Below are 26387 nucleotides of genomic sequence, written 5' to 3' on the forward strand. Positions count from 1 at the left end.
GCTGGGATTACAGGCATGAGCCACCACGCCCGGCCTATGATTTTTTGTTTGTTTGTTTTGAGACAGAGTCTCGCTCTGTCGCCTAGGCTGGAGTGTAATGGTTCAATCTCGGTTCACTGCGACCTCTGCCTCACGGGTTCAAGAGATTCTCCTGCCTCAGCCTCCTGGGTAGCTGGGATTACAGGCATGTGCCACCATGTCCAGCTAATTTTGTATTTTTAGTAGAGACGGGGTTTCTCCATGTTGGTCAGGCTGGTCTCAAGCTCCTGACCTCAGGTGATCCACCTGCCTCAGTCTCCCAAAGTGCTGGGATTACAGGCATGAGCTGCCACCACGCCTGGCCGGAGACGTGATTATAAAGGACCTGAGTAGTGTGAATAAGAAGTTTGAACATCATATACTGTAAGTATTCAGGAGCCATAGGTGGCAGGAAGTGGCATCACAGATTCTTGCTTCAGAAGAATAACTTGTTTCCATGGAGGGTGGATTAAAATATAGAGAGCATGGTAGTAGGATGACTTATTAGTAGGCAGGAAATGCCAAGGATTAGAGTAAAGGTGCTGGGTACAGATTTCACACCACAGCCAAGCAAGTGAGAAATGCAACCTGTGCAGTGAAGCCTTTAATTTCGTAGCATCCTTATTCCTCAAAACATGTCATGTAAGAGGGAAGAGTTTTAGATGTGTGTAGCCCAGCTTTTGGGCCATTTCTTCTACCCCTGCCTTACCATTGGTCATTTCTTTTGTATTCGAGTAAAGAAAAGATAAAGGGAGCAGATAATGAAGTGTTTTCTCAGTTTCCCGTGGCTGATTTCCTAAAACTCTCATTTTAATTAACTATCATCTAGTTTCCCTGGCCCTCTCTATTCATCTGCTTAATGTGTGTACATCATCATTCAACAGATACTTATTGGCACACCTACTGTGTACGAGGCACTGGATGTGGGTACTGAAGACTCTTGGGAACAAATAACCACACTGCAGTGGGAGGGAATGGGGTCTTGTTGCTATGGCCACAGAAGAAAAGAGCTCAACATGGCCGAGGGCCACAGGAAATATCTTGCATGTATGCAGCCCCAGAGCTCATGTTGTGGCCCAAAGTTTCTGCACGATAAGCAACCTTAACCTGCTGAGATGGTAACCCCAACTTGTTTGGGACAGTAAAATTGTTTTCTTGCTGGGTGTCTTCCCTTCCCAATCTAGGAAGATTTAGAATTCAATATAGGATGATGAAGTAAATCAAACCCATACTTTTGTGTTAGTCTGAGGTATAATTTGTGTATTTTTGTCATTTGAAGTGTTAGTAATACTTAAGGGGATCTGGCTTAATAATAATAATAGCTAACATTTATTGAATTCCAGGCATTATATAAACTCTTTACAAGGATTAACTCTTTCAATCCTTATACCAACCCTATGAGGTAAATACTGTTATCATCACCATTTTACATGTACGAAAATTGAAGCACAGAGAGGCTCAATAATTTGCCCAAAGGCACACATTTAGTCTGTGGTCCACCCTGCTGAAACCCAGGCATACTGGTGCCAGAATCCATATTAGAATGTCTATCAGATTAGTCTTGCAATGACCATTTAAAAGTTGTATTGAGTAATTTTATATGTCTGATTTTATTTACTTTTTGAGAAAAGATCTCACCCTGTTACCCAGGCTGGAGTACAGTGGTATGATCATAGTTCACTGCAGCCTTGATCCCCCTGGGCTCAAGGAATCTTCCCACTTTGGCCTTCCAAGTAGCTGGGACTACAGGCACATGTCACCACATCCTGCTAATTAAAAAAAAAAATTTTTTTTTTTTTTGTAGAGATAGGGTCTCCTATGTTGTCCAGGCTGGTCTCAAACTCCTGGGCTCAAATGATTCTTCTGCCTTGGCTTCCCAAACTGCTGGGAATACAGGTGTGAGCCACCATATCTGGCCTACTTCTGATTTTAAGTGGAAAGATAAGAATTATATTTAAAGTGTATATTATTTAAGGTTCCTAAGCAATATTGGAATGCTTAAGCAATTTGTTACATTTTTCTTCTTGGTGTTCACTGAGCTTTTTGAATCTACACATTGATATCTTTCTGTCTTTCACCAAATGTGAAAACATTTTGGCCATGATTTCTTGAAATATTTCTTCTTCTCCATTCTTTCCTTTCCTCTGGAACTCTAATTACACTTACATTAGACCTTTTGTTACTGTTCTCCAAGTCATCGAGGCCCTGTTATTATTTTTTTAAATCCCTTCTTTTCCCTCTGATCTTCAGATTAGAGGATTTCTGTTGTTCAGTATTAAATTTCATTGACTCTTCTGCAACTTCCAATATTTTTCTTAAGCTCATTCAGTGTATATTTGTTTCAGTTATTATTGCATTTTTCCTTTTCTAGAATTTCCATTTGGTTCTTTTTTCCTTTTTATTCATTACAAGCATATTTTTCTTTATAGCCTTAATCATAGTTATAATAACTGTTTTAAAATTCTCATCTGCAGCTGGGCATGGTGGCTCATGCCTGTAATCTTAGTACTTCTGGAGGCCAAGGAGGGAGGATTGCTTGAGGCCAGGAGTTCAAGACTAGCCTGGGCTACATAGAGAGACTCCATCCCTAAAAACAAACAAACAGATTGGCCAGGGAGGTGGCAGGCACCCATTGTCCTAACAACTCTGGAGGCTGAGGTGGGAGTATTCTCAAGCTGAGGAGTTCAAGGCTGCAGTGAACTCTTACCACTGCACTCCAGCGTGGGTGACAGAGCAAGACCTGTGCCCAAAAAGCAAACAAAAATTCTTATCTGCTATTTCTAACATTTGGGTCGTCATGGTTCAGTCTCCATTGATTTTTTTCCCTTGAATATGGTTCACATTTTCCTGCTTTGGGGAATTTTGAATTGTACTCAATATTGTGAGTAATATGTCATAAAGACTCATATCCATCATGTTCCTCTGAAGATTATTGTATATGTTTGTGTGTATATATGTTTAAGCAGGCAGTTTACTTTGCTGGGCTCAAAATCAAAACTCCATGTTTTCAGTGGTGTCAGCAGCTGACATCTCTGTGCAGTTCTTTAGCTGTAGCTAGGCTGCTTGGCATCTTGTCACAGTTTATAGTTCAAGGGTTTCCAGATACTCAGTGGAGTTTATGTGCAGAATTTAAGCTCTTACTTTGCTTCTCTTTTCTGGGATTTCCCACTTCACTTTCCGGGTGCTGTGGTCCTCCCAAATTCTATATTCACCCAGCATGATGGTGAAGAGGGCTGCCCTCAGGCAAAAACCCTTAAAAAAAATGAGAAGTTCACCTAGTGTTTGTTCCCTTCTTCCAAATGTGCATGTGTCTTCAGTTTCTGCCTGCTTTTGGTCGCCCTGAAATGGTTGTTGTTTATAGTTGGTCCAGAGTTTATTGTTGTTACTTGTGGGAAGATTGGTCCGATAGGAACTAGTGAGCCATTTCCAGAAGCTGCTAGCCTTCCATGTCGTGATTCATAAGAATTTTTAGTTTTCTTGTTAGGTTTTCTAGCATCAGATAAGTGCTAGGGAAAGTTTTGGTTGCTAGGCATTTGAAATTCCTATACAGGAAAGGAAATTTGAATGTATTAAACTTATAATTGCAGTTTAAATTGGTGTAAGGGAATTAATTTAACTAAGTTTTAAATGGGACTGGATATTTAAGGGATTTTATAATCTGTTCAAAATTGAATGCCTTAAACAGTCAAAGTCAATTGGCTGTTCACTTTAACTAGATTTATAAATAGGAAAATATTTGTAAATTGAACTTAAGAACTTAAGGAGAAACCAGTTCCCTAAAGTTATTTCTTTTATAAATTGAATATTAGTTTAATAATGTTAATCACAAATCGTCTTTTTATTCACAAAAGACACCCTTTTGTGTCTTTTTGGGGCAGCAAAAAACTCCAGTGGTAATAAGGAACTTGGGCTTTAGTGGGGCAGACCTGATTAACCCTGTGTCTACAGACAACGAGAGAAATGCAATGGGATAGGCGAGCACAAGTGCTGTGGGAGGATGAGGGGATGGGGATTGGAGATGTTCCTGGAGGAGATGACACCTGGCAGACAAAGTGAGGGAAAGAGCATTCCTGGCTGGGTCTAGGAATGGTGTGGAGTGTAGCACCTGTGAGGATGTGGAGGCCTGAAAAAGCATTGCCCGCTTAGGAAACTTACAAGTTCATTTTGGCGAGAGAATGACCTTGGGGGCTGAGCTCGGGAGTTTGACCTTCATCCTAGAAGCTGAGGAAGCACCATCAAGAAAGAGAAAAGACAACCCGCAGAATGAGAGAAGTTTTACAACTCATATATCTGATAAGGGACTTGTATCTGGAATATATAAAGAGCTATAAAGACAGGGCTGAGCATGGTGGTTCACACGTGTAATCCCAGTGCTTTGGGAGGCAGAGACAGGGAGATCACTTGAGAACAGGAGTTCAGGACCAAGCTGGGTAACAGTGGGACCCCACCTCTAAAAAAATATATTTTTAATTAGCTGAGTGTGGTGGTATATGCCTCTAGTCCCAGCTACTGGGGGTGGCGAGGGGCTGAGGCAGAGGAATTGAGCCCAGAAGTTCAAGGTTGCATTGAGTTATGATCATACGACTGCATTCCAGCCTAAGCCACAGAGTGTGACATTTCTCTGTGGCCAATAAGCACATGAAATGATGCTCCATATCATTAGCCATCAGGAAAATGCAAATTGAAACCAAATGAGATAATTCACACTCGCTAAAATGGAGAAATTGGAATCCTCATACACTGCTAATGCAAATATAAAGTGGTACATTCACTTTGAAAAGTGTAGCAGTTTCTAAAAAGGTTCAACGTAGAGTTTAAAAATAAAAAAATTTAGGCCAGGAGCTATGACTCACTCCTGTAATCCCAGCACTTTGGGAGGCCAAGGTGGGTGGATCATCTGAGCTCAGGAGTTTGAGACTAGCCGGGACAACAAGGAGAAACACCGTCTCTGCAAAAAATACAAAAATTAGCCAGGCGTGTTCTCTCACATCTGTAGTCCCAGCTACTTGGGAGGCTGAGGTAGGAGGATCACGTGAAGCTGGGAAGTGGAGGTTGCAGTAAGCCAAGATAGCGCCACTGCACTCCAGCCTGGGCAACAGAGTCAGACCCTTTTTCAAAAAAAAATTTTTTTGCCAGGCATGGTGGCACTCACCTATGGTCCCAGCTACTTAGGAGGCTGAGGCAGGAAGATCGCTTGAGTCCAGGAGTTCAAGGCTGCAGTGAGCCGTAATTGCACCACTGCACTCCAGCCTGGGTGACAGAGTGAGACCCCATCTTGAAATAAACAAGAATTAAAAAATGAAGAGAAGTAGTATGGGTGTAGTTGCAGAATAAAGGACAGTCTTTAAACTGAATAAACTCAGCTTTATAAAATACTTTTTTAAAAAGGCGGAGAAAAGAAGCTGAGGGAACCCATTGAACTATAGGAAGAACTATATTTGCAGAGGGAGGGGGGCCTTTGGGAACAAAACCACCCACAGTCTCCATCTTGGCGGAGGAGCCCTGACACACTCCTGCACTCCTGGAGCACTTGGGTGGGACTAGGGGAGGTGCCACTGACTCCAGGAGCTGAGGTTTGGGCTGTGTAGAGGACGAGTAGGGAGATGCAGAGGCAGAGAGGCCTGTGTTCACCATGGGATGACACAGGAGAAAAGGCTGGCCAGCTCTCCCTGTCTTCTCAACTCCCTCTAAAGTTGGCGAGAAAAAGCCCTTAATTGTAATGCAATGGTTATGGATTCGGAAATGGTTTTTCCCTTGCTGTGTGTTCTTTTTCCTCAGATTGGAAAGGATCGGGCACTGAACTTTGACCCCTGCTGCATCAGCTACTTTACTAAAGGCGAGTACATTTTGCTGGGGGGTTCAGACAAGCAAGTATCTCTTTTCACCAAGGATGGAGTGCGGCTTGGGACTGTTGGGGAGCAGAACTCCTGGGTGTGGACGTGTCAAGCGAAACCGGATTCCAACTATGTGGTAAGAAGAGAAAGTTTGTTCTGTGGGGCCATGGCTTGAAGAGGCACTGAGCAGCCGCCGTGTCTCGAGTCACATCACTGGGGTTTGTGTCTGACAAATGGGGGAATGCAGACTTTCTCCAGAGAGCTGGGAATTGACAGTTCTCTCACCCCGCAGGTGGTCGGCTGCCAGGACGGCACCATTTCCTTCTACCAGCTTATTTTCAGCACAGTCCATGGGCTTTACAAGGACCGCTATGCCTACAGGGATAGCATGACTGACGTCATTGTGCAGCACCTGATCACTGAGCAGAAAGGTAAGAGGCAGGTCCAGACCTTGGGAAGAGGGACAGGTGGAAGCAGGTGGAAAGGGCTGGTGACAGGGCACTTGAAATGACAGGAAAAGGTTTCTCTTTGGCGTTTTGCAAACCTGTTAGCCACTGGGTCTGTGTCTTGTTTTTTTTTTTTTCTTTTTGGTGGGGGAAGTAGGGATGCCAGTCTCCTTGAGGATCTCATGAAAGCAATAAATCCTCTCTGAAAAATGTACCAACTCAGAATTTTGCACATAATTTCAAGGAGTACATGAATTTCCTTAGTGAGGGAGGATGATTTATGACAGGTTGGAGCCAGGTGGTTGACCTGCATGGGTCTTCGTGGACCTTTATCCTTTCTGGTCAGAGTCACTCTGGGGTGCTTCTCCCTCAGCCCTGTCTCCACTTGCCTCCTGGTGGGTCCTTCTGCCAGAGATGAGCAGTGGAATTGGATTGGCACAGGCTAGGTCAGAAGATCAGGGTTCCCGGCCTCGCATAGTCATTCTAAGCCCTAAGACTGCAGTCTCTCCCTCTGTCCACTTAAGTTGCTGTGCTGGTTAAATAGACTCAATCCACTTACTTCAGGTGTATTCATATCTGGATGTGCTGGCCTTAGTGCACTGCTAGGTGCCTTTGCAAGGGATCCAGGTTGGGGGTTGTCTTGTAGATTCAGATGAGTGTCCTTTGGTCCCCCTGGGGGACCCTATCTTTTTGAAGATTCTGGCTGTGGTGGTTGGGGCAAAGCCCCTTGGGCAGCTTCACAGTGTCCCCCTTAGGGACATTTTCTCCACCTGGTCTGTAGTGGGAGTGTAGAGCCTGGTGTGTACCAGAAATTACGTGTCTTCCCCGTTTGTCAAGGAGGTGGGCAGGGAGCGGCCAGAGGTGAGGTCAGTTACTTAGGCAGGCTTCTGATCACCAGGGGCCACTAGTGCTGTGCAGAGGAGTTTATATTTGTATCCAGCAAGTGATGGTAACAGTGAGTAGTTTATTTCCATACTCAGTTGTCAGCCTTGGACCATGAAGATTGTGTCCTATAGGACTTTGGATCCCAGGGTTCAGCAGAGTTGATTGTATGTATTAGATACTCTAAAGATTTTTCAATGAGAGTATCTCACTTTAATTGCCAGTAGCGCTAAGTAAATGATGGCTTTTAATTTCTCTGCCTTGCACCTTACATAACAACCTCTTGCTAGAACTAGATATTTTTTTCTTTGACAGTTCGGATTAAATGCAAAGAGCTTGTCAAGAAGATTGCCATCTACAGAAATCGATTGGCTATCCAACTGCCAGAGAAAATCCTCATCTATGAGTTGTATTCAGAGGACTTATCAGACATGCATTACCGGGTAAAGGAGAAGATTATCAAGAAGTTTGAGTGCAACCTCCTGGTGGTGTGTGCCAATCACATCATCCTGTGCCAGGTGGGCAGCAGCATGTTGAAGGAGTTGGGCTGAATTCCATTTGTGCTCCCCCCCAGTGATAGGGTGCCCACCTCATGGTTTTAAAACTGGTCACTAGAAAACAAGTCTGTTCCATCAAACTAAGTGGTGCTTATTGGCTTTCATTTTCCTGGCATCTGGATGAACCAGACTCTATCAGCAAGTCATGAGCCATAAACTGGAGAATTTTTTTTTTGTTTTATTTTATTTTATTATTTTTTAAAAAATATTTTTCTTGAGACAGACAGGGTCTTGCTCTGTTGCCCAGGCTGGAATGCAGTGGCACAATTATGGCTCACTGCAGTTTTGACCTCCCAAGCTCAAGCGGTCTTCCTCCTGAGTAGCTGGCACCACAGGCACATGCCACCACACCCAACTAATTTTTTATTTTTAGTAGAGACGCGAGGCTGTACTTTGGGAGGCTAAGGCGGGAGGAATGCTTGAACCCAGGAGTTTGAGACCTGTCCGGCTTCCTAAAGTACTGGGATTATAGGTGTGAGCCACTGTGTCTAGCCAAGAATACCTTGTTCTATTGCAGAACATCTTGTCATACTGGGATTAGATATACTTTAATGACTTAAAACATAAATTGGTGTACAGAATGAAGATAGTTTTTATTGATAAGCATATACACATAAAATTTGTATCAACTCAGTAATTGTCAAGGAAGTTTTAATTCCTGAAAGATTTTTTTTCATAGAAAAAAATTTCTCAAGATTCTTAGAGAGTGTCTAAGTCAATGCCAAGAGAAGTTTGGAAAGACTTTGAGAGAAGGCTAGCCCAGCATCTTGGAAGTAGAGGTGGATTTAGTTTTACATAGTTCTGTTGGAGGTGATAAAAGAGAAGAATTCTTTAGGAATCACTGTAGTGTAAAATACTATTAAAATCTCTCAAAAGCCTAGAACTGGGCTGGGTGCAGTGGCTCATGCCTGTAAATCCCAGCACTTTGGGAGGCCAAGGCAGGATGATTGCTTGAGGCTAGTAGTTCGAAAGCAGTCTAGAAAACAAACTGAGACCCCATCTCCACAAAAAAAAAAAAAAAAAAAAAAAATTTATTTAATTAGCTGGGTGTGGTGGCGCTTGCCTGTAGTCCCAGCTACTTGGGAGGCTGAGGCAGGAGAATTGCTTTAGCCAGAAATTGGAGGCAGCAGTGAGCTATGATAGCGCCACTACACTCCAGCCTGGGTGACAGAGTGAGACTCTGTCTCAAAAACAAATAATAAATAAATAATCAAAGTTAGAACTTCAAGCGGTTTAGGGTTGCTACAAATTACAGGATAGATGTGGCAAGTATGTGTACTTTTGAGTGCTGCCTCTGGCCTAGGCTGCCTGGGTGGGGGTTTGCATTGAAGATCTGAGGCTGAATTGGGCTCCGTGGGGAAGCCTTGCATGGAGTCTTGGATTAACGATGCCAATCGTGGGGTCTACATTGGGTTAGATAGATGGATACTGAATGTGTAGGTATTTTCACCCCTTAGGGGCAGAAAGATCTCCTTGGGGAGGTCTGGGGGCACTTATTCTGTTGAATTTCCATGCAGAGCTGGGTTTGCTTCCTAGGAGAAACGGCTGCAGTGCCTGTCCTTCAGCGGAGTGAAGGAGCGGGAGTGGCAGATGGAGTCTCTCATTCGTTACATCAAGGTGATCGGTGGCCCTCCTGGAAGAGAAGGCCTCTTAGTGGGGCTGAAGAATGGACAGGTGAGTGCTCCCTCACGTCTCCTGTCAGGCTGATAATCTGCATGCACACGTGGGTGACCCGTCTAGCAATGACTCTGAGCTGGGTTCTCAGGGCAGGAAAAGGGCTTCTCTCCTCCATGGGTGAATTGTGGGGCAGCCTGAGTTCAGTTTTTTGAGGACAGCCTCAGGCCAAAGGTGCTGTGGCCCTCACACTCCTAGCAGGCCCACGTTTTGGCAGAGTTGAGCTATAACCTTTGGCTACATGTAGAGTGGATTAGTGGCTTAAGGTCTCCAGAAGATGGGAGATTTGTTAGAGATGCTGCTTCTGTGGATTTCTAGAGGGAGGCAGAGATCGTTACCTAGGTCAGCTCCTGATTAGGGCTGCGAGTGGATTAAGGCAGTGCATTCCAGCATGTGTCCTAAAGAATGCTGGGTCCTCAAGATACTGATAGATGTCATAAGCAAAATGGGCCCTTTGGCCAGTTAGATGTGGGATATCCAGGTTACACAAAATTCTGTGTGTGTGTATACATGTGTACACGTGTGTTCTTTGCTCAGCATAAGAAAAGTTCTAAGTAGGCTGCTACATGGAACTTTGAAAGTGACAATGTAGCTGCATTAGCCTGACAGCCAAGCTGTGCAGCAGATGGCTTATGGCTGAGGCTTGTCAGGTCTTTGCTGGGGATGGAAGTCACAGGGCATGAGAGCAGTGGGTGAAGTCAAGCAGCAATGCCAAGGGGAGGAAGGGCCGCTTATTTCTCAGGCAGCTCTCACTTCCAATGGGAGCATGGACTATGGGGTCAGGTGGGCCGGAGGTCGTGTTCTTACTTAGCTACTCACTGGCTTTGTCATCCTGGGCAGGTCACTTTACCTCTGTGAGGCTGGTTTTACATGAGGATAATACCACATATTTCATAGGGCTGTCAAAAACAGATATCATCAGGGTTGGGAGTTAAAGCCAATGTTAAAAACAAAACAAAACAAAAAAAAACACCAGGGGTATTAAAACAGGCATGGTGGAGGGTACCTGTTGTCCCAGCTACTCAGGAGGCTGAGATAGGAGGATCACTTTGAGCCCAGGAGTTTGAGGCTGCAGTGTGATATGATTATACCTGTGAATAGCCACTGCGGTCAGCCTGGGCAACATAGCAAGACCTTAACTCTAAAAAAAATTTTTTTTAAACCAGGGATATCAGTAAATGATAGCTGTCATCATCACTATCATCCTTATTATAATTTTCTACCACATGTCTTGTCAGTGTTCATAGCAGCTTTTTCCTGTGTTAGTTCGTGACTCAGATCTCTGCTAGGTGGCATCTCCTAACGCTGCAGTTTGGGTAATGTCATCAACAAATCCCCAGTCCGAACAGACACTGAAGTGAGCTCGGCCTGTCTCAGGGCTGTCATTACTTCTGCAGCCTCTGATGAACCTCGCTTCTGGCCTCCTAAGGATAAGCCATTGCCCCCCACCCCCCTCTTTCTTTTGATGAGTCCTTTTCCCTGCACAGAGCTTCTGGTGAAGGTGGTGGGAGTTGTTCTTGCAGAGCACATGGGATTCCAACGGCCTGGCAGTGGGCCAGGATCTTGTTGCCATGGTGACTGACACTGTTTTCGCTGAAATTTTGCCAGATCCTGAAGATCTTCGTGGACAATCTCTTTGCTATCGTCCTGCTGAAGCAGGCCACAGCTGTGCGCTGCTTGGACATGAGTGCCTCCCGTAAGAAGCTGGCCGTGGTAGATGAAAATGACACTTGCCTGGTGTATGACATCGACACCAAGGAGCTGCTTTTTCAGGTGAAGTCCCTGAGGGGGCCCAGGGACATCATCCTTTGATTAGAGACCCTCCTCTAGCTTCCCAGTCCCTGCAGGAGGCTCTCCTGCTCTGGCCCAGGCAGGTCTCTGGGAGGGGCAGGGGCCAAGCACATGCGCAGAGTCCCAGAGGCCCTGGGCCACAACCTGCTCCTCCCACACAGGCACAAGCCGCAGGGCCTGGACCGGCCTCTTTAACTTTGGTTTCCTTGCCAATGGAAACCAAAGGCTCTGAGCCAGCAGAGCCTTTCTTAAGCGTTTACCATGAACAAGAAATGGGGCAATGACTCTGAGAGGGGTGTGACGTTGGCACTCAGTGAATGGGGCGATGGATGCACTTCCTTTGCAGAAGTCTGTGTCTCACCTGCTGCAGGCCTGCCTGTGTCTATGCGCACCTACAGCGTGGGAAGGAAACAGGATGTTTTGTCATCTGAAAGGGGGAAGGGGATGGGCAAGCCTGGCTTTCTACTTAATTCACAAGAATGCTAGAAGAGCCAGCAGAATGCGAAGTGCTTGGATCTTTGGGGTTGTAGGCGTTGTTTAGTGGAGTCATCCAGCCCTGTGGCCTGAGGAAGTGTGTCACCAGAGAAGACAGCCCAGCAGCTCTGTGCCCCGGGCCTGGTTGGCTTTCTGCTGGGCTCGCGCCATTCTTTCTCTCTTTAGGTCTTTGTAGGTGGTCAGGACTGGTTTTCCAGAATGAAGTTCCCCCCAAAGCTGGAGCCCCTCCTGACTGGTTTCCTCAGCCACTGCAGGGTTTCCTGATGTTATGGGCAGATTCAGTCCCCTTACCAGGCTCCTCCTTGTTCTCAGCAGCAGAATCGATGGGGGAGGGGTCTGGAGTGGGGAGCAGCCTCAGTCAATTAGAAGGAGTTACCTGGCCACCTCTAGCCCAGAGGTAACTCCATGTCAGTCTCAACTCACTCATGTCCCTGAGAGAGTAGAATGGTTTCGGGGAAAGAGAGGGCATAGCCTTCAAGCTGACCTGGGCTTGGGTCCTGCCTGCATCCCTTACTGTGTGATCTTAAGTTAGTGAGCCTCTCTGAGCCTTAATTACTTTTCTCTAAAATGAAATTAGTAATTGCCCCTTACAGAATTGCTACAGGAATACACTAGATACTACAGTGCCTAGCTCAGTGTTGGGCACAAAATGGGGCCTGAAATGTTACTTCCCTTCTCCCCAGCCTCACCTCCCACCTATAGGGGGCATAGCGGGCCCCAAATGTGAATCTTGTGTCTGAGCCTAGAATCATACAAGTGTGGAAGGGCGTCTGTGCTGCCCCGTCCCCACTGCTGGCTCTATGGCAGGCTAGGGGAGGTGATTCTCAGCCCTGCCAGGAGACATCAGCATTCCCAGCTGTAACATTGCCTGCTGGCTTTTCCTCTTCTCCACTGCCCCTCCCTCTGCACATAAAACAGCTATATTGATTTTTTCTCATTATAAAAAACAATCCATGCTGATTATAAAAGATTTAGTCATTATAAAAGATCCTAGGCAGAAAGGTATGAGCATATTTCAGGAGAATAATTTTTTTTCAAAAGTAATACTTGCTTACTCAAAAATTACAACAACATGCAGGTGCATGGAGGGGCTTGCCTCTGTTCATTTCTTTGTGGTCCCCTTTCCTCCTTTTCCCTCCATCCCACTGTAAGCAATTTAGTAGGATTCAGTCTTTAAGAGGGTATTGGGCTGAAATGTGTGAGCGCTGACCAAGCCCAGGGTGGTTCTCACAGGATCCCCACTGTCCCTGTCCCCCAGGAACCAAACGCCAACAGTGTGGCCTGGAACACCCAGTGTGAGGACATGCTCTGCTTCTCGGGAGGAGGCTACCTCAACATCAAAGCCAGCACCTTCCCTGTGCACCGGCAGAAGCTGCAGGGCTTTGTGGTCGGCTACAATGGCTCCAAGATCTTCTGCCTCCATGTCTTCTCCATTTCTGCTGTGGAGGTGCCGCAGGTAACTGGGGGTGCCTGTCCACTCTTAGCACTGGCAAGGCTGACAAGACCAGGGAAGCTGGGCCCTTTGCTGGTGCTTTGGGGAGAGAGTAGCAAGGAGAGAAGAATGGCAGCTGTGATGTCGTGGGAGGCAGTCTGGGCCTGGAACCTGCCGCCCTGTCTCCACTCCTTGCAACCTCTGTGACTGGGGGCAAACAGCTCAACCTCCCTGAGTATCAGTTTCTTCCTTGTCCCCTTTCTGTAGGGATGGGAGGGGTATGCAGTGTTGTCAGCAGCGTGTGTTTTGCGGAGAGCCCAGCGTGGGGCCGAATGGAGTGAGCAGCAAAGCCGGGAGTCCGGCAGGGTGTGTGTGTGAGTACGTGTGTGATGGTGGTGATGTGTGTGTGAGAGAGAGGGGAGAGAGAGAATGAGTGGGTGGGGGGTGTGGGCTGAGGTCTGTGAGCCAATAAGGGAGCATGGGACTCTGCACAAGCCCTCTGAACCAGGAGGTGGCCAGAACAGAAATGGGGCACTGAAGGGTGGAGCCACAGAATGGGGGAGGGCAGAACCAAAGACAGGCGGCTGAGATTGACCTCCCGAATGCAGGATGGTCTCCCCTCCACCTTCTGCACCCCAGGCAGATGGTGCTCACTGTAGAATTGCCATAAAACAGAGACGTGCATAGCGAGAAACTGTAGCCTTCAGCATCCCATCCTCAGGACAGAATCACTCTTAAACATGTTGAAATACATCTGCTTAGCGCTTTTCTACGAGTATATATAATATATGCATAATATACAATTAGGAGCATGTGGTTTTATAAGAACATTTTTAAACAAAAGTGGAATCACACTGCAAATACTTTTCATGACTTTTATGTGTATACGTATTGCTACCTATAGATGGAACCTCAGATTTACTGTATTCCCTGAGCCTGGCCTGTAAACAAGACTTCTCATCCCTTCCTTTATGGCTATCTTCTCATTTCACCTCACATTCGGTTATGGCAGCCCCATCACTGTCTATGAAGTGCTGGCTGTACACTAGTCATCTGGCCTTTTCACTCAACAATCTCCTAAAGCATCGTTCTGTGTCAGTAAATGGTAAATGTTCTTATCCTGCATGGCAAAATTTAGGGTAATTGTAGACTCACATAAATTGTAGGAAATAATACAGAGATCCCTTAAACCCTTTGCCTAGTTTCCCCCAACGGTAACAGTGTGCATAGCTCTAGAGTGATCTTCCCACCCATGTTGGCATGTGTAATCTCCCACCACAGTCATGGCACTGAACACTGCCACCACCACAAGGTCCCTGGTGTTGTGCTTTTTACAGCCAGCACCCCTCCCTCCTGCCTGGTCCCCACCTGCCTTGTATTTACAGCTGCATTTTATTGTGTCTTGTGGATGTTCCACAGCTTTCTTTACCAGTCCTACTGGACATGTTTGCTGCTTATAGCTTTTTTGTATTATTGTAAATAGCAGGCATCTTTCTAGCTAGGTCCTTGCACCTGTCCCAACTTGGCGCCTTGGCATAAATTCCTAGAAATGAAATTGCTGGGTCAAAGCACGTGTACCTTTGAAAGACTTTTAGGGAAATTTCCAGGTTTCCCTTCCGCTAGGCTCTGTCAGTCTGTTTTCCCCATACAACTCAGCTTCAGGCTAGAGCCCACTTCTTCTAAGCTGATGATACCCTCGAAACTCATGACTGCAAGACTTACTGGGGAAATGCCCATCATCCATGCCTGACACAGATCAGCTATTCAAGAAATGTTAGTGGAATTCAGATCTGAGGAAAAAGACCAGAAAGCAAGAGGAAGAAGGGAATGAGGTGGGTGGAAGTGGCAGCAGGACGAGGGGCACGAACAGCTTCTCCTGGACTGTGTCCTCGTCATCCTTGTCTGCCCCATTACAAACCCACGCACCACATCCACCAGGAACTCATCTCCCTCAATTGCCCCAAACTAGCTCTGCTTATTTTATTAAAAGGTTTTCTCCCAAGATTGCCATCCTGACCTCAAAAATAAATGCAGTTTGCTGCTCTCTGACTGTGGCCGGCCAAGAGGAGCCAGAGGGGCAGCCTGGGGCTTCCTCTGCCAGGACTTTAAGATTCAGCAGCAAAGTCTTGCTGACTGCACCAAGGCCATCCTGCTGACGCAGCGGGTCAGGACTGCCAAGGGTTAGGAAACACATTCTCAAGACAAAGGCTGTTCATCTGTCGCCTCTGCCTCCGGCCGTCCTGTGGTTTTGGCCCAGAGAGGAGGGAGAAAGCATCAGACTCAGTCTTGGAATTTTTGGTTGCCTTTCGAAATTTACGTTGTCTTGTGCAAGAACTGGTTTGTCAGGGCTGCCAAGTAGGACAACGAGCCCTAGGAGGGCTTCTCAAGGCGGTGGTGACTTCATGTTTGAAATCCAACAGCAAGATAAAGTATAGCTCAGAGAGTATTTGTTCAGTGGGTCTATTTTTAAAACTCCACTCAAATTGTGCCTCCCAAGTAAGTCCAAGTGTTAGCCATCCATCATATGCTCAGCTGTGATATGCCTGCCTGAGTGCCTGTCCCACTCACGGGACAGTCAGCATGGCAAGCAGTTGGTGTGGGTCGGGGAAGGAGCACCAGCTTTCAGTCCTGACTCTGCCATCTCAAGCAGCTGTAACTAGAGCAACTCATTTCACTCTTTGGGGCCTCATTTCTTTTCTGTGAAATGGGGTTAATTATACCCATCTTTCAGGTTTCGTCAAGCCAAATTTCTATTATTATTTCTCCTTATTACTGACTCATAAAATAGCAAAAACCACAAAACACAACTAAATTGCAACAGGCTGTACTTACTGACGGACTTTAGAAAGGAAAGCTCATTGTGTGCTTTAAGAAAAGCTTTCAGGAGTTTGAGAAAGCTTCCAGGAGATGGTGAAACTTGATCTGAGCCCTGAGAGGTCTGGAAAGGAAAAGTGGAGCAGGGAAGCTTTTCAAACAAAGGGAAAGGTGGGGGTGGGAACAAGACTGGAGAGCCTGGGAGATGGTGAGGAGCTGGTGCTGAGAAAATACAGTGAAGGTAATGATCATGCCTGCGTTTTGCCCAGTGCTTCATTATTTTTGGAGCACATCTCTCCTTTGCCCATGGTAGCCTGAGCTGGGCAGGACATCTAAACAGAAGTTAATGGATTTACCCAAAAAGTCACCAGCCTAGGATGTGGCTGAGCCTGGCCTGGGTTCTAGGTCACCTGCTCCCTAGCCTATGCCTGCTGCCCCCCTAAAGGGAGCATTTAATGTGCCAATGAGGAGAGATGGCATGGTGGAAAAGATAAGCACTTGGAAGCAGCCATGTTTTGCTCTGAGAGTAGACAGACTCAAAAAAAAAAAAAAATTCCTTCAATTCTAAAGCTAAAAAATGGGACCGGAAATTTCAAAGACAGACAAAAGCCCCAAATGGAGAAAACAATACTTCAAGCTCCACATTTGGGAACCATTAGCACAGAGGTCCTGGCTGATTTCTCTTCCCTGCCCAGGAAGCCAGGAGAGATGCAGGCCACTGAAGCCCACTGGCTGGCCTAAAACAAGGGCAAGGCCTTTCCTTGTTAAAGATGTCGTGGCCCAACTCAAGACTCATTCTCAGGCCTGCACGCACATATGCACATATACACACGTGCATACATGTGGCAGGAAGGGGCACAGAACCTGGAGTCCAGTCACCTCTAGCTATTGCCAGCTATTTGCTGGGACAGGTCATTTGTCCTCTCTGAGTCTCGGTCTCCTGGGCTGTAGCCAGGGAGAAATAATACCTACTGCACAGGACTATGGGGACAGCCAAAAGCCTTTTATAAACCTAAGAAAGAGAAGTTGTTAGGAACTATTCATGGGCACTCACAGCAAGGCAACCCCATCTTGTAGGAGGGCATCTGTCCCCAGGGCAGGGATCAGGAGACCTGTTTCCAGAGGCTTCCAGGGTAACTTGGAGCAAATCACTTACCTTTCTTGGACTCAGTCCCTGGAACAAGAGGCCATTCCAGACCGCTTCCTCCCACGAACTCATTCATTCTGTCAGCAAACGTAGACTGGGGTTCTGCTGAGGGAGGCCGATACAACCCACCACTGCCCACGGGCTGTGCACGGCTTTGCTGTGGGAACAGGCCTGTAACTGCGGCACAACCTGTGATCTGGACAAAGGGCAGAGGAAGCTGAGACTCTTTCCCCTGGGGTGGGGGCTTGAGGGGCTTGGGAGGACTCTCCAGAAGAGGTGACATTTCAACAGGGCCTTGAAAGCCAAATAGGTATTTTCCAGAGGCAGAGTGGGGATGGGCAAAGGCATTCCAGGTGAGGGTGACATCCTATGGCGAGGCAGGCCTGCAGGTGGGAAGGAGGGGAGGATGGGCAGAGAGTTTGTGCTGTGGAGCACAGTGGCCCAGTCATGAGAGAGGTGCAGGATGGAGCACACAGGGTGGGCTGGGCAGGCTGGGCAGGGTGCTGATTGGCGGCTGCAGGGCTGCTCCCCAGGCATGGGTAATCATCCCACGCATCTGGAGGCAGGCTCTATATGCATCTGGTTCTTTCCATGGCTCTGAAAACAGTCTTCTTTTTTTCCCTTGATGAAATCCTGCAGTCCGCTCCCATGTACCAGTACCTGGATAGGAAACTCTTCAAGGAAGCCTACCAGATTGCTTGCTTGGGTGTCACAGACACTGATTGGCGTGAACTGGCCATGGAAGCGCTAGAAGGTTTAGATTTTGAAACAGCAAAGAAGGTAAGCATCTAGCCAGCAGGAGCTGGAGTTTGGTCCTTGTGGGGTCCCTTAAGAAGGCAGATGGGGACGCAGGTGGCACGGAGAGGCCATAGACTGCAGCAGTCTCTGGAGTTAGGCTGACCTGGGCTTGTATCTTAGCCACTTCCTCACTGTGGGCCTGGGTAGGTGACACCCTTTCTAAGATTGCTTCTCTATAGACGTAGGGTGATGACAGGCCCCATCCTCACAAAGCTGTGAGGATCAAATGGGAGGATGCCTGTAAAGGCTGACCCAGGAGCAGCATGTCAGATTCTGGCTGTCACTCTTATTAGCTGTTCTCTATGGGAAGCACCTGGCTAGTAGCCTGGCACATCACAGGCACTCCGTAAATGGCGGCTTTTATTATCGGTGTAGTCACTGGCCATGATGCTGCACACAATGCTGCTTTTCTTAGCATCTGCCAACTAAGGTGGGAGAGATGGTCAAGGTCTCTGATTCTGACAGCAATGTGGGCACTTCCCACGTACCTTCATGGCGGGATTCATGGACTTGATTCGTTGTGTCCTTTCCTGGCCTAGTCTATGAAAGCTAGAGAGATGGCTGAAAACATCTGACCCCTTTCTGCACATAAGGAAAAGCCCAGGTATGTTCCTGAGCTGTATTTCCATCTAGAACCTCAGATGGAGGAAGGAATGGCTTCCAACCTCCACTCCCCTACCCCTTCCCTCTTTATCTCCCCACAGTCAATTAATGAGCTGCTCATTTTGTCCATATTCCTGGGCTGACATTGAAGGAGTGGCAAAGAGGGATGTGATGCCCACCTTGGGTTAGATCAGACTTGTAGGCATGAAGAGAGGAGACTGGACCAGACCAGGACTAAGAAGCCTGGCTGAGAACGAGCTGTGTCACATAAGGGGCTCTGGTACCTCAGGCCAGCCACTTTCCTTGGAGCCCCAGTCCTCCCAGTTCTGAAATGGGGGTGGTGAGAATGCCTGCTGCAGTCATGAGGCTTAACTGAGATGTTGTAAAGGGGAATTTAAATCAGGGATGGTTGTGCAGATGCTAGCCATTACTAAACAAGGGAAGTGATCGTTGTGTAACAATGATCTAGATTATATTTTTAGATGTCCTCAGTGTAGGAAAGTGGAGATGGAGGAGGCTGTAAGAATTCAGAGGAGGGGCCAGGTGCGGTGGCTCACGCCTGTAATCCTAGCACTTTGGGAGGCCGAGGTGTGCAGATCACAAGGTCAGGAGATCGAGACCATCCTGGCTAACACAGTGAAACCCCGTCTCTACTAAAAATACAAAAAATTAGCCGGGCATGGTGGCAGGCGCCTGTAGTCCCAGCTACTCCGGAGGCTGAGGCAGGAGAATGGCGTGAACCTGGGAGGCGGAGCGTGCAGTGAGCCGAGATGGTGCCACTGCACTCCAGCCTGGGCCATAGAGCAAGACTCTGACTTAAAAAAAAAAAAAAAAAAAGAATTCAGAGGAGGGAGGAGGCATCTCTATGGAGGGAGCTTCCGTCTCCTGCCCCACCCAGAAATGCCAGCAGGGAGGAAGACGACAAATCCCTAGAATAGAAAGGATTGTAAAAAGCCACAAGGTTTAATATGAGTGTTTACTGATATTTTTATAAATATATATATTTTTATATATTTGTTTAAATATTGAGACAGGGACTCACTGTGTTGCCCAGGCGGGTCTTGAACTCCTGGGCTCAAGCAGTCTTCTTGCCTCAGCCTCCCAAAGTGCTGGGATTACAGGTATAAGCCACCACACCCAGCCAGATTTACTATAGTTGAAAAGTAAGTGTATGTGGTATATATCTATTGTGTACAACATGCTGTTTTGAAAAAGCCACATGATATTGAAGATAGGCTGGATGTTACTATTTCATCTAAATCCCGAGTACCCCACCTCTTTACTCTGTGCCAGGCACTCAGGCTCACCAGCTTGGATATAGTGGTTCCTAGAGATGGACAGCCATCCCCACTAGATGGCAGAGAAGAGCTGCTGAGCTCCCGCCAGACCCTGAGCAGAGCTGCAGGTTCCTCCCTATTCCCAGGCTTCCCTCTGCTGAGCTCATTCAGGGGCCTTGTGACTCTGACCAGGCACCCTGACGCTGCAAAATGTGTCAGGTTGAAGGAACTCGGAAACAGATTTATTAATGGGCAAATCCTAGACACTAGCACAGCTGAGCTACAGCTAGAAAGACCCTTGAGAGGGTGTCAGTAGCAGGCCCCTTTCCACGAAGAAGATGGTTGGAGCCCAGAAGCAGAGAAGTAGGCTCAGAGCGAGGACTCAGACCTCGAATGCTCCTTTCCCTCTTGGCCACTGTGCTGGGCTTTGCAGGGTTGCCCTCTCAAGGCGCTTTAAGGAAACCCAGATCTAGAGGGTGACGTGTAAGACCTACAGCTTGGGACACAGGTAGTCTTAGCCCTGTGTTCCTTGGCCCATGTGATGCCCGCATTGCCCTTTTCTACAAATTCCTCTTCACAAACACTTGTTTGCCAGGTTCTGACTCTGATGCCTCACTTAACGCTGCCTCCCACCCCTGCTCATGCTCAGACCATTCATCCGTGTTCTCCAGGCATCTAGTTCGTAGTTGGAGAGCTCTTAGCTCTGGGAGGTGTCATGATCTGTTTAATTGACCAGCTTTCCCTGTTAGAATGTGGACCTCTGAATTGTGGAGGGGGACAGGGGCCAAGACATGTTTCTCCCTGGGTCCTCAGTCTCTTGACAGGAAGCCTGGTCCTGTGGGATGAAAAGATAAAGTTGCATTGTGGTCACCTGCAAGGCAGCCAGAGGCCGGGGACTCGCTCATCTCCCGAGGTCTTTTCAGGAGGGAGGATGCCATGCTGCTGAGCAGAGGCTGCAAGTGGTCAGGATTGCTCTGCGTGTTCAGTTCAAAGGGCTCTGGAGCTGCTGCCTCCTCTAGGCACAGGTCAGCCCATTTTGAATGGGGCAATAAATGGTGACAGCAAAGCCACCTGAAAGCAGCCTGACCTGGTGGCTTGTGCTCCTCCAAACCCTGGGCAGAATCTGAAAGCAGCAAAACTAGCTTAGCTAACACCAGTCTGCTTGTTCCTCAGAAACTTCTAGAGGTCCATGAGTTAAAGTCTCTGGCTTTACTGTGAATTCAAGGCAAGGGCTGCAATTTTAGGGTTTACATAAAGAGTTTGCCTTCCACAGACTTGGCGGGATTCATTCCCTACCCCTCCACCTTCTTCCAGAATCTGTCTTTATACCCTCTCAGCTTTCCCCTCCTCTGCTCCCTTTGTGGTACCAGGGGCTCTGGGTCCCCTGTGTCTGTGGCACCACTGGGTAGGCATAGCTGTCCCCTGCATTCTACCCATGTTGCCAAGATGTATAGGCAGTCTGTCATCAGTCCATGCATCTCATCCTCTCCTGCTGTGATGCTGCCTGACCCCCCAGAGGGTCAGACCGGCTTGTTCTTCTTTGGGTCTAGAGTCTCCCAAGGAGGCACCGCCACAGACTGTGGCATCACGGTTTTGTTTTACCTGATCTCAAAATGACTGATGCAACTGGGATGTCTTTGCTGTTCTTTACATGGTCCAATCCCATGGATAAAGCCATGCCTCACTGGGTGGTATAACCTCCTGCACGCACGATGATTAATCTGTGCTTGCTCCCTTCCTCTCCTCTGTGGCTCACTGTCTAGATAGAGCTTGACTTCCCACCCCTAGCCAATCACCCACTTTTGAAGCCAAGAAGACAGCTTATTTTATTCTTTATTTCTTCCCCACAGGCCTTCATCAGAGTACAAGACCTCCGATATTTAGAGCTCATCAGCAGCATTGAGGTAAAAGATGAAGCATTTTTCCTTCTCAAGAAGGCATACTTGGGGTTCCTGTTTTAGGGGCAGCCCTTCTAACAGGCAAGAGCCTTGAGGACATGGGAACAGAGCTCACTGGCGTCTGGGCATCTGGGCCACAGCCTTGCTCCGGGGGCAGAGTGGCCACACTGGGGGAGACAACAGCAGGTAGTGTGAGCTGTTGTGTGATAGCTGGGTGAGGCACATGGGTTCTGGATCTCTCCAGGGTTGGGTTTCTAGTCTGTGAAAAGGGATTGGACCTACCTCACAGGCTGCTGTGAGGATTCAGTAGGTTCTCAGGAACTGGTTTGCATCCTCCTGGTGGCGGATAGCTGGTCACCATCCTCTCAGACTCCAGTAATCTGATAGTGTTGGAGGAGTTTCCCAAATGCACATGAGCTGAGCTCCATTCCCCAGAAATGGACCTGGGGAGCAAGGCCCACGGTCTGAACTGAGCGCCCCAGAGTTCTGGAGCAACCCCTAGCCCTACTGTTTCTGGCTGAGAGTATTGACCTTGTCATCCAAACCCAATAGGCCTGCAGCGTGCTAAGGAAGCTGGTTGTAGGTATGCCATTTGCTGGGTGGTGGTCAACACTATGCTTTTTTTTTCTTTTTTTTTCTTTTTTTTTTCTGAAACAAGGTCTCACTCTGTTCCCCAGGCTCGAGTGTAGTGGCACGATCACAGCTTACTGCAGCATAGACCTCCCAGGCTCAAATGATCCTCCCACCTAGCCTCCCAAGTAGCTGGGACCACATGCATGTGCCACCCCGCCTGATTAATTTTTTGTATATTTTTTAGAGCAGGGTTTTCCCATGTTGCCCAGGCTGGTTTCAAATTCGTGGGCTCAAGCTATTAGCCCACCTTAGCCTCCCAAAGTGCTAGCATTACAGACTTCAGCTACCATGCCCGGCCCTTAGACACTATTCTTAATTTCTGTGTATCTCAGTGCTGTCTAGCTGTCTGTTAAAAGGCATATACATTTTTTCTCCTGAACATATTTATTGTGAAGGTATGGGAATGTGAGATACATTTGAATTCCCAGTTGGAAACAGTGAGGAAATAGCAAATGTCTTGTCCCTCTCATTCATTTCCCCATAATAAACACCTGTCATGGGCCAGCCCTTGTGCCGAGCTCAGTGGGCACAGAGCTGAGGAGGAGAGAGGCTGACAGGAGCTCACAGCCTGCTAAGCCTCATAACATAATCTGCTCTGTGCCACATGCGTGATTTATGTGAGTGCTGTTCTAGATCCTCACATTAACTGAATGAGGCAGGTACTGTTGCTCTCCCTATTCCATGCAGGAGGAAATTAAGGCTCAGCGAGACGATGCCACATCCCCATGGGTCCATAGCCAAAAACTTGGTGGAATTCAAGCCCAGTCTATTTCCTAAGCTCATGCTCTCTCGGCCACATACCCTCCCTACCCGCGTGTTGTAAGGGGCATCTGTATGTTGTGGGGTTTACCTACCTGGATGGTAAAGGGCTTGTTCGGAGCTATTGCTCAAAATGCCCAGTGCTGCTGACTCTCACTTGTAAATCCACTGGCCTGGATCTGGGGGTCTTCACCTGAAGCCAAGGAGCATAATTTTCCTCTCTACAAAAGTAACTGCTGTGGGGTCCAACTATTACTTGTCACATCTTACTGGGGTCAAAATGTAGTCCTCTCCTCATGTGCTATGAGCTGGGAAGTGCGTTAAAGTAAACTCCTAAGATTGTCTCTTGAAAAAAAGTAAAGTGCCTTTGAGTGTGCTCTATATCGACTGCCTGCGGACTTAGTTGCACACATCTGGGTGCTCAGCATAATTCCAGAGAACTGCAGATCCTTAGTGGGTGCCTTTTGGATAGGGGAGATGTTCTTGTCCTGCTGACGGGGGGAAAGAACCTGCCCATGTTGACATGCACCTGCTGAGTGCCATAGATCGTTTTTATTGGTCATGGTGATATCCTGGGGCCTAGAATGGATATGGCCTGAATTTCATGTCTAGTAAAACCTTTTTTTTTTTTTTTTTTTTTTTTTTTTTTTTTTTTTTTGCAGAGATAGAGTCTGGCTATATTGACCAGGCTGGCCTACAACTCCTGGGCTCAAGTGATCCTCCTCTTTTGACCTCCCAAAGTGTAGGGATCACAGGTGTAAGCCACCATGTCCAGCCAAAATCAATCTTTTATCTCACGGCAAGATTTCAATTCATTTCCAACTATTAGGAGTTAGTTTGTTTGAGGAGCCTGAGCTGTGTGCAGGTTTTTAGAATGATAATTTCTGTCAGTATGGAAGCATGTTGTCTCCAGCTGTTAAAACTTTCACCAGCTTGTCTAAGAGTTTGATTCAATGTCTTATCGTCCTCCAATATGCTGCTCTTGCTAGAAAACAAGCAAAAGGAAACTGCTAGGGCTCAGGGTTTGGGTGCTACTGAGTGTTTACAAATACTCGAGCTGTAGACAAGCGAATGTTCCCTGACACAGAAGGAAGAAGCTTTATCCTAGCTGTGCTAAGTGTGTGTGTGTGTGTGTGTGTGTGTGTGTTGTTGGGGACATCACTTGCTTCAAAAGACTACATTATGTGATACAAGGAATATCTGGAGTCAGACAGAACTGCGTCCAAATTCCAGCTCTGTCTGACCCTGACCTGTTCCTCTTCTTGAGTCTCAGCGTTCTTCACTCTAACACTTGGGTAGTGAGACCTACCCTGAGGGTCACTGAGAGGAATAAAGGGGCCATGTGTGTATAAAGTATATACCCAGAACCTAGTGGATGTTCAGCATGCGGGATTTCTTACCTTCTCTTTAGAAGTAGGGACATCGTAAGACTTGTCATCCTATTTTATTGGTCTCCCTCTTGGGCAGAAACCCTAAACATTCTCCTGCTCTGTCATCCCCATGAGCCACAACTCTGCCAAACGGGGCCTGCGGATTTGGGAGATCTTGGGAGCTTAGGGGTCATGGATGAGTCAGAGCACACACTATTCAAACTATTCCGTCATAGCCTTGGAATACACAGGAAAGCAACCCTGAGGAATTTCCATTAAACAAACAAAGGTTTGCATCTTTTTTTGATCTTTGCTTGTCTGGTAAAAGCCTGCTTTTGTTGTCAAGCCTTCCCAGCGGGAACCTAGGGGAGAGAGACAACAGCCAGGAGCCAAGCCCAGGTTCCAGTAGGAAGGCCCAGGGGCCTCACTTGAAATAGCCACATCTAACCTTTGTAAAGGCTGCTTCCTGCCCATGGCTGCAGAGGCCATTTCCTTTGCTTCTAATTTTTCCAGGAGAGGAAGAAGCGGGGAGAGACCAACAATGACCTGTTTCTGGCAGATGTGTTTTCCTACCAGGGGAAGTTCCATGAGGCCGCCAAACTGTACAAGAGGAGTGGGCACGAGAACCTCGCGCTTGAAATGTACACCGACCTCTGCATGTTTGAGTATGCCAAGGTAACCTACCCTGTCCTAGGCCCAAGCTCCAGCTTGGAGCCCACTGGTATTCTCACGTGCGGTGTCCAAGTTATTTTCCCCAAGAGTGCTGCAGACAAAAACTAGCAATGGTCTCAGAAAGGATGTGGGGAAACTGGTAAACAAAGGACCCATCTACAGCCACTGGTTGAAACTCACCTAAAACTGACCTTTAAGGCTGACACCAAGGGGGCAGACTATGGCAGTTCAGACCTTCATCAGTGACAGGGCTGGATGGCTGTGGGTCTACACCAGCACAATCCCTTCATTGAGTTGAGGGCTCAGGGCTTCAGGGCTGTCTCCCACAAATCCTCTCAATCCTTGTCAGGAGCCGCCAAGAATCGGTGTCTTCAGGCAGGAGCTGGTCCTGCTGATCATACAGGACGACATGGTGCCTGCCAGCCAAGTTTCCCATAGCACCTGCTGATTGTCCTGGACTTCTCACTGGGCTTCTGGGAAGTCAGGCAGAGCCTCCGCCCTCCCATGTTAGCGCAGCATGCCTCACGCCTGCCGGCTGCAGAGTGGCTACCATGTGGTTGCAGTGGGTGATGGCAGAGATTCCCTTTTGCATTGGGATGGCCCCCATGAACCTTACTTCCCAGCAAAGCTGGGCCTTTTAAGGCAGGTGTAGGAGAGGAGCTTCCTGGACCAGGCTCCTGATGGCTTCTGTGGGAAGGAGTTGCACTAAGGAGCCCAGACCAGTCAAGACATTTGCAGTTCAGTCTAAGCAAGGTTCAAAGAGGCTTCGGTACACTGGGCAATGAGGGTCTTCCTTCCATCAAGGGGCTTTGTTAACCTGCCTTTTCTGGGAGTGTCAAAAGTGGCTCTCAGTATGTTATGAAGTGACTCATCAGCCATAACCTATTCGTGGGCTACTAATGGTAGTTCTCCAGCTCACAAGTTCAAGATGGAAAATCTTCCCCACTTTTTTCTGCTTTTCTATTCCTGAAGATGGCTGTGCTCTTCCACCACCTGTTCGACCCTGGGGCTGAAGGTGTGTTTGGTGGCCTGTGATGTTGCCCAGGACTTGTTGTTCATCAGGACTTGGACGAGCTCCTGGGCCCCAGCCTGTCTTTTCACCTTAGTGATTTCTTCACTCCGTACCTGAGACCCAGGGTGTTCAGGCTCCCTCTACTTTTTCCTCGTCACCTTTCCTACCCTCCCTCAGGCCCCACCAAAGACACCTAGAAGATTTCATAACACATTCATACTGAGATCACCAGAGTCAGTGCATCTCTGCTTCCGGGGATAACAAAATTTTAACTC

The 26387-nt window shown here is 47.5% G+C and overlaps 1 protein-coding gene across 14 annotated transcripts in view; it reads left to right on the plus strand.

Moving 5' to 3' along the window:
- Positions 1 to 26387, plus strand: part of IFT122 (intraflagellar transport 122) — an 80522-nt gene that overhangs the window by 30365 nt on the left and 23770 nt on the right. For all 14 annotated transcript variants that reach the window (XR_008624880.1, XR_008624881.1, XM_034957328.3 and 11 more), the window contains 9 exons: positions 5797 to 5988; positions 6145 to 6283; positions 7496 to 7698; positions 9274 to 9411; positions 11020 to 11184; positions 12956 to 13153; positions 17730 to 17870; positions 21619 to 21672; positions 24942 to 25103. Coding sequence is in view for 12 of the 14 variants with exons in the window: in XM_034957328.3 (XP_034813219.2) it covers positions 5797 to 5988; positions 6145 to 6283; positions 7496 to 7698; positions 9274 to 9411; positions 11020 to 11184; positions 12956 to 13153; positions 17730 to 17870; positions 21619 to 21672; positions 24942 to 25103 (1392 nt within the window). In the remaining 2 variants the exon portion in view is untranslated. The remainder of the gene's footprint in view (positions 1 to 5796; positions 5989 to 6144; positions 6284 to 7495; positions 7699 to 9273; positions 9412 to 11019; positions 11185 to 12955; positions 13154 to 17729; positions 17871 to 21618; positions 21673 to 24941; positions 25104 to 26387) is intronic.

The sequence above is a fragment of the Pan paniscus genome, chromosome 2 (genome assembly GCF_029289425.2).
Source record: "Pan paniscus chromosome 2, NHGRI_mPanPan1-v2.0_pri, whole genome shotgun sequence".
Taxonomy (NCBI): domain Eukaryota; kingdom Metazoa; phylum Chordata; class Mammalia; order Primates; family Hominidae; genus Pan; species Pan paniscus.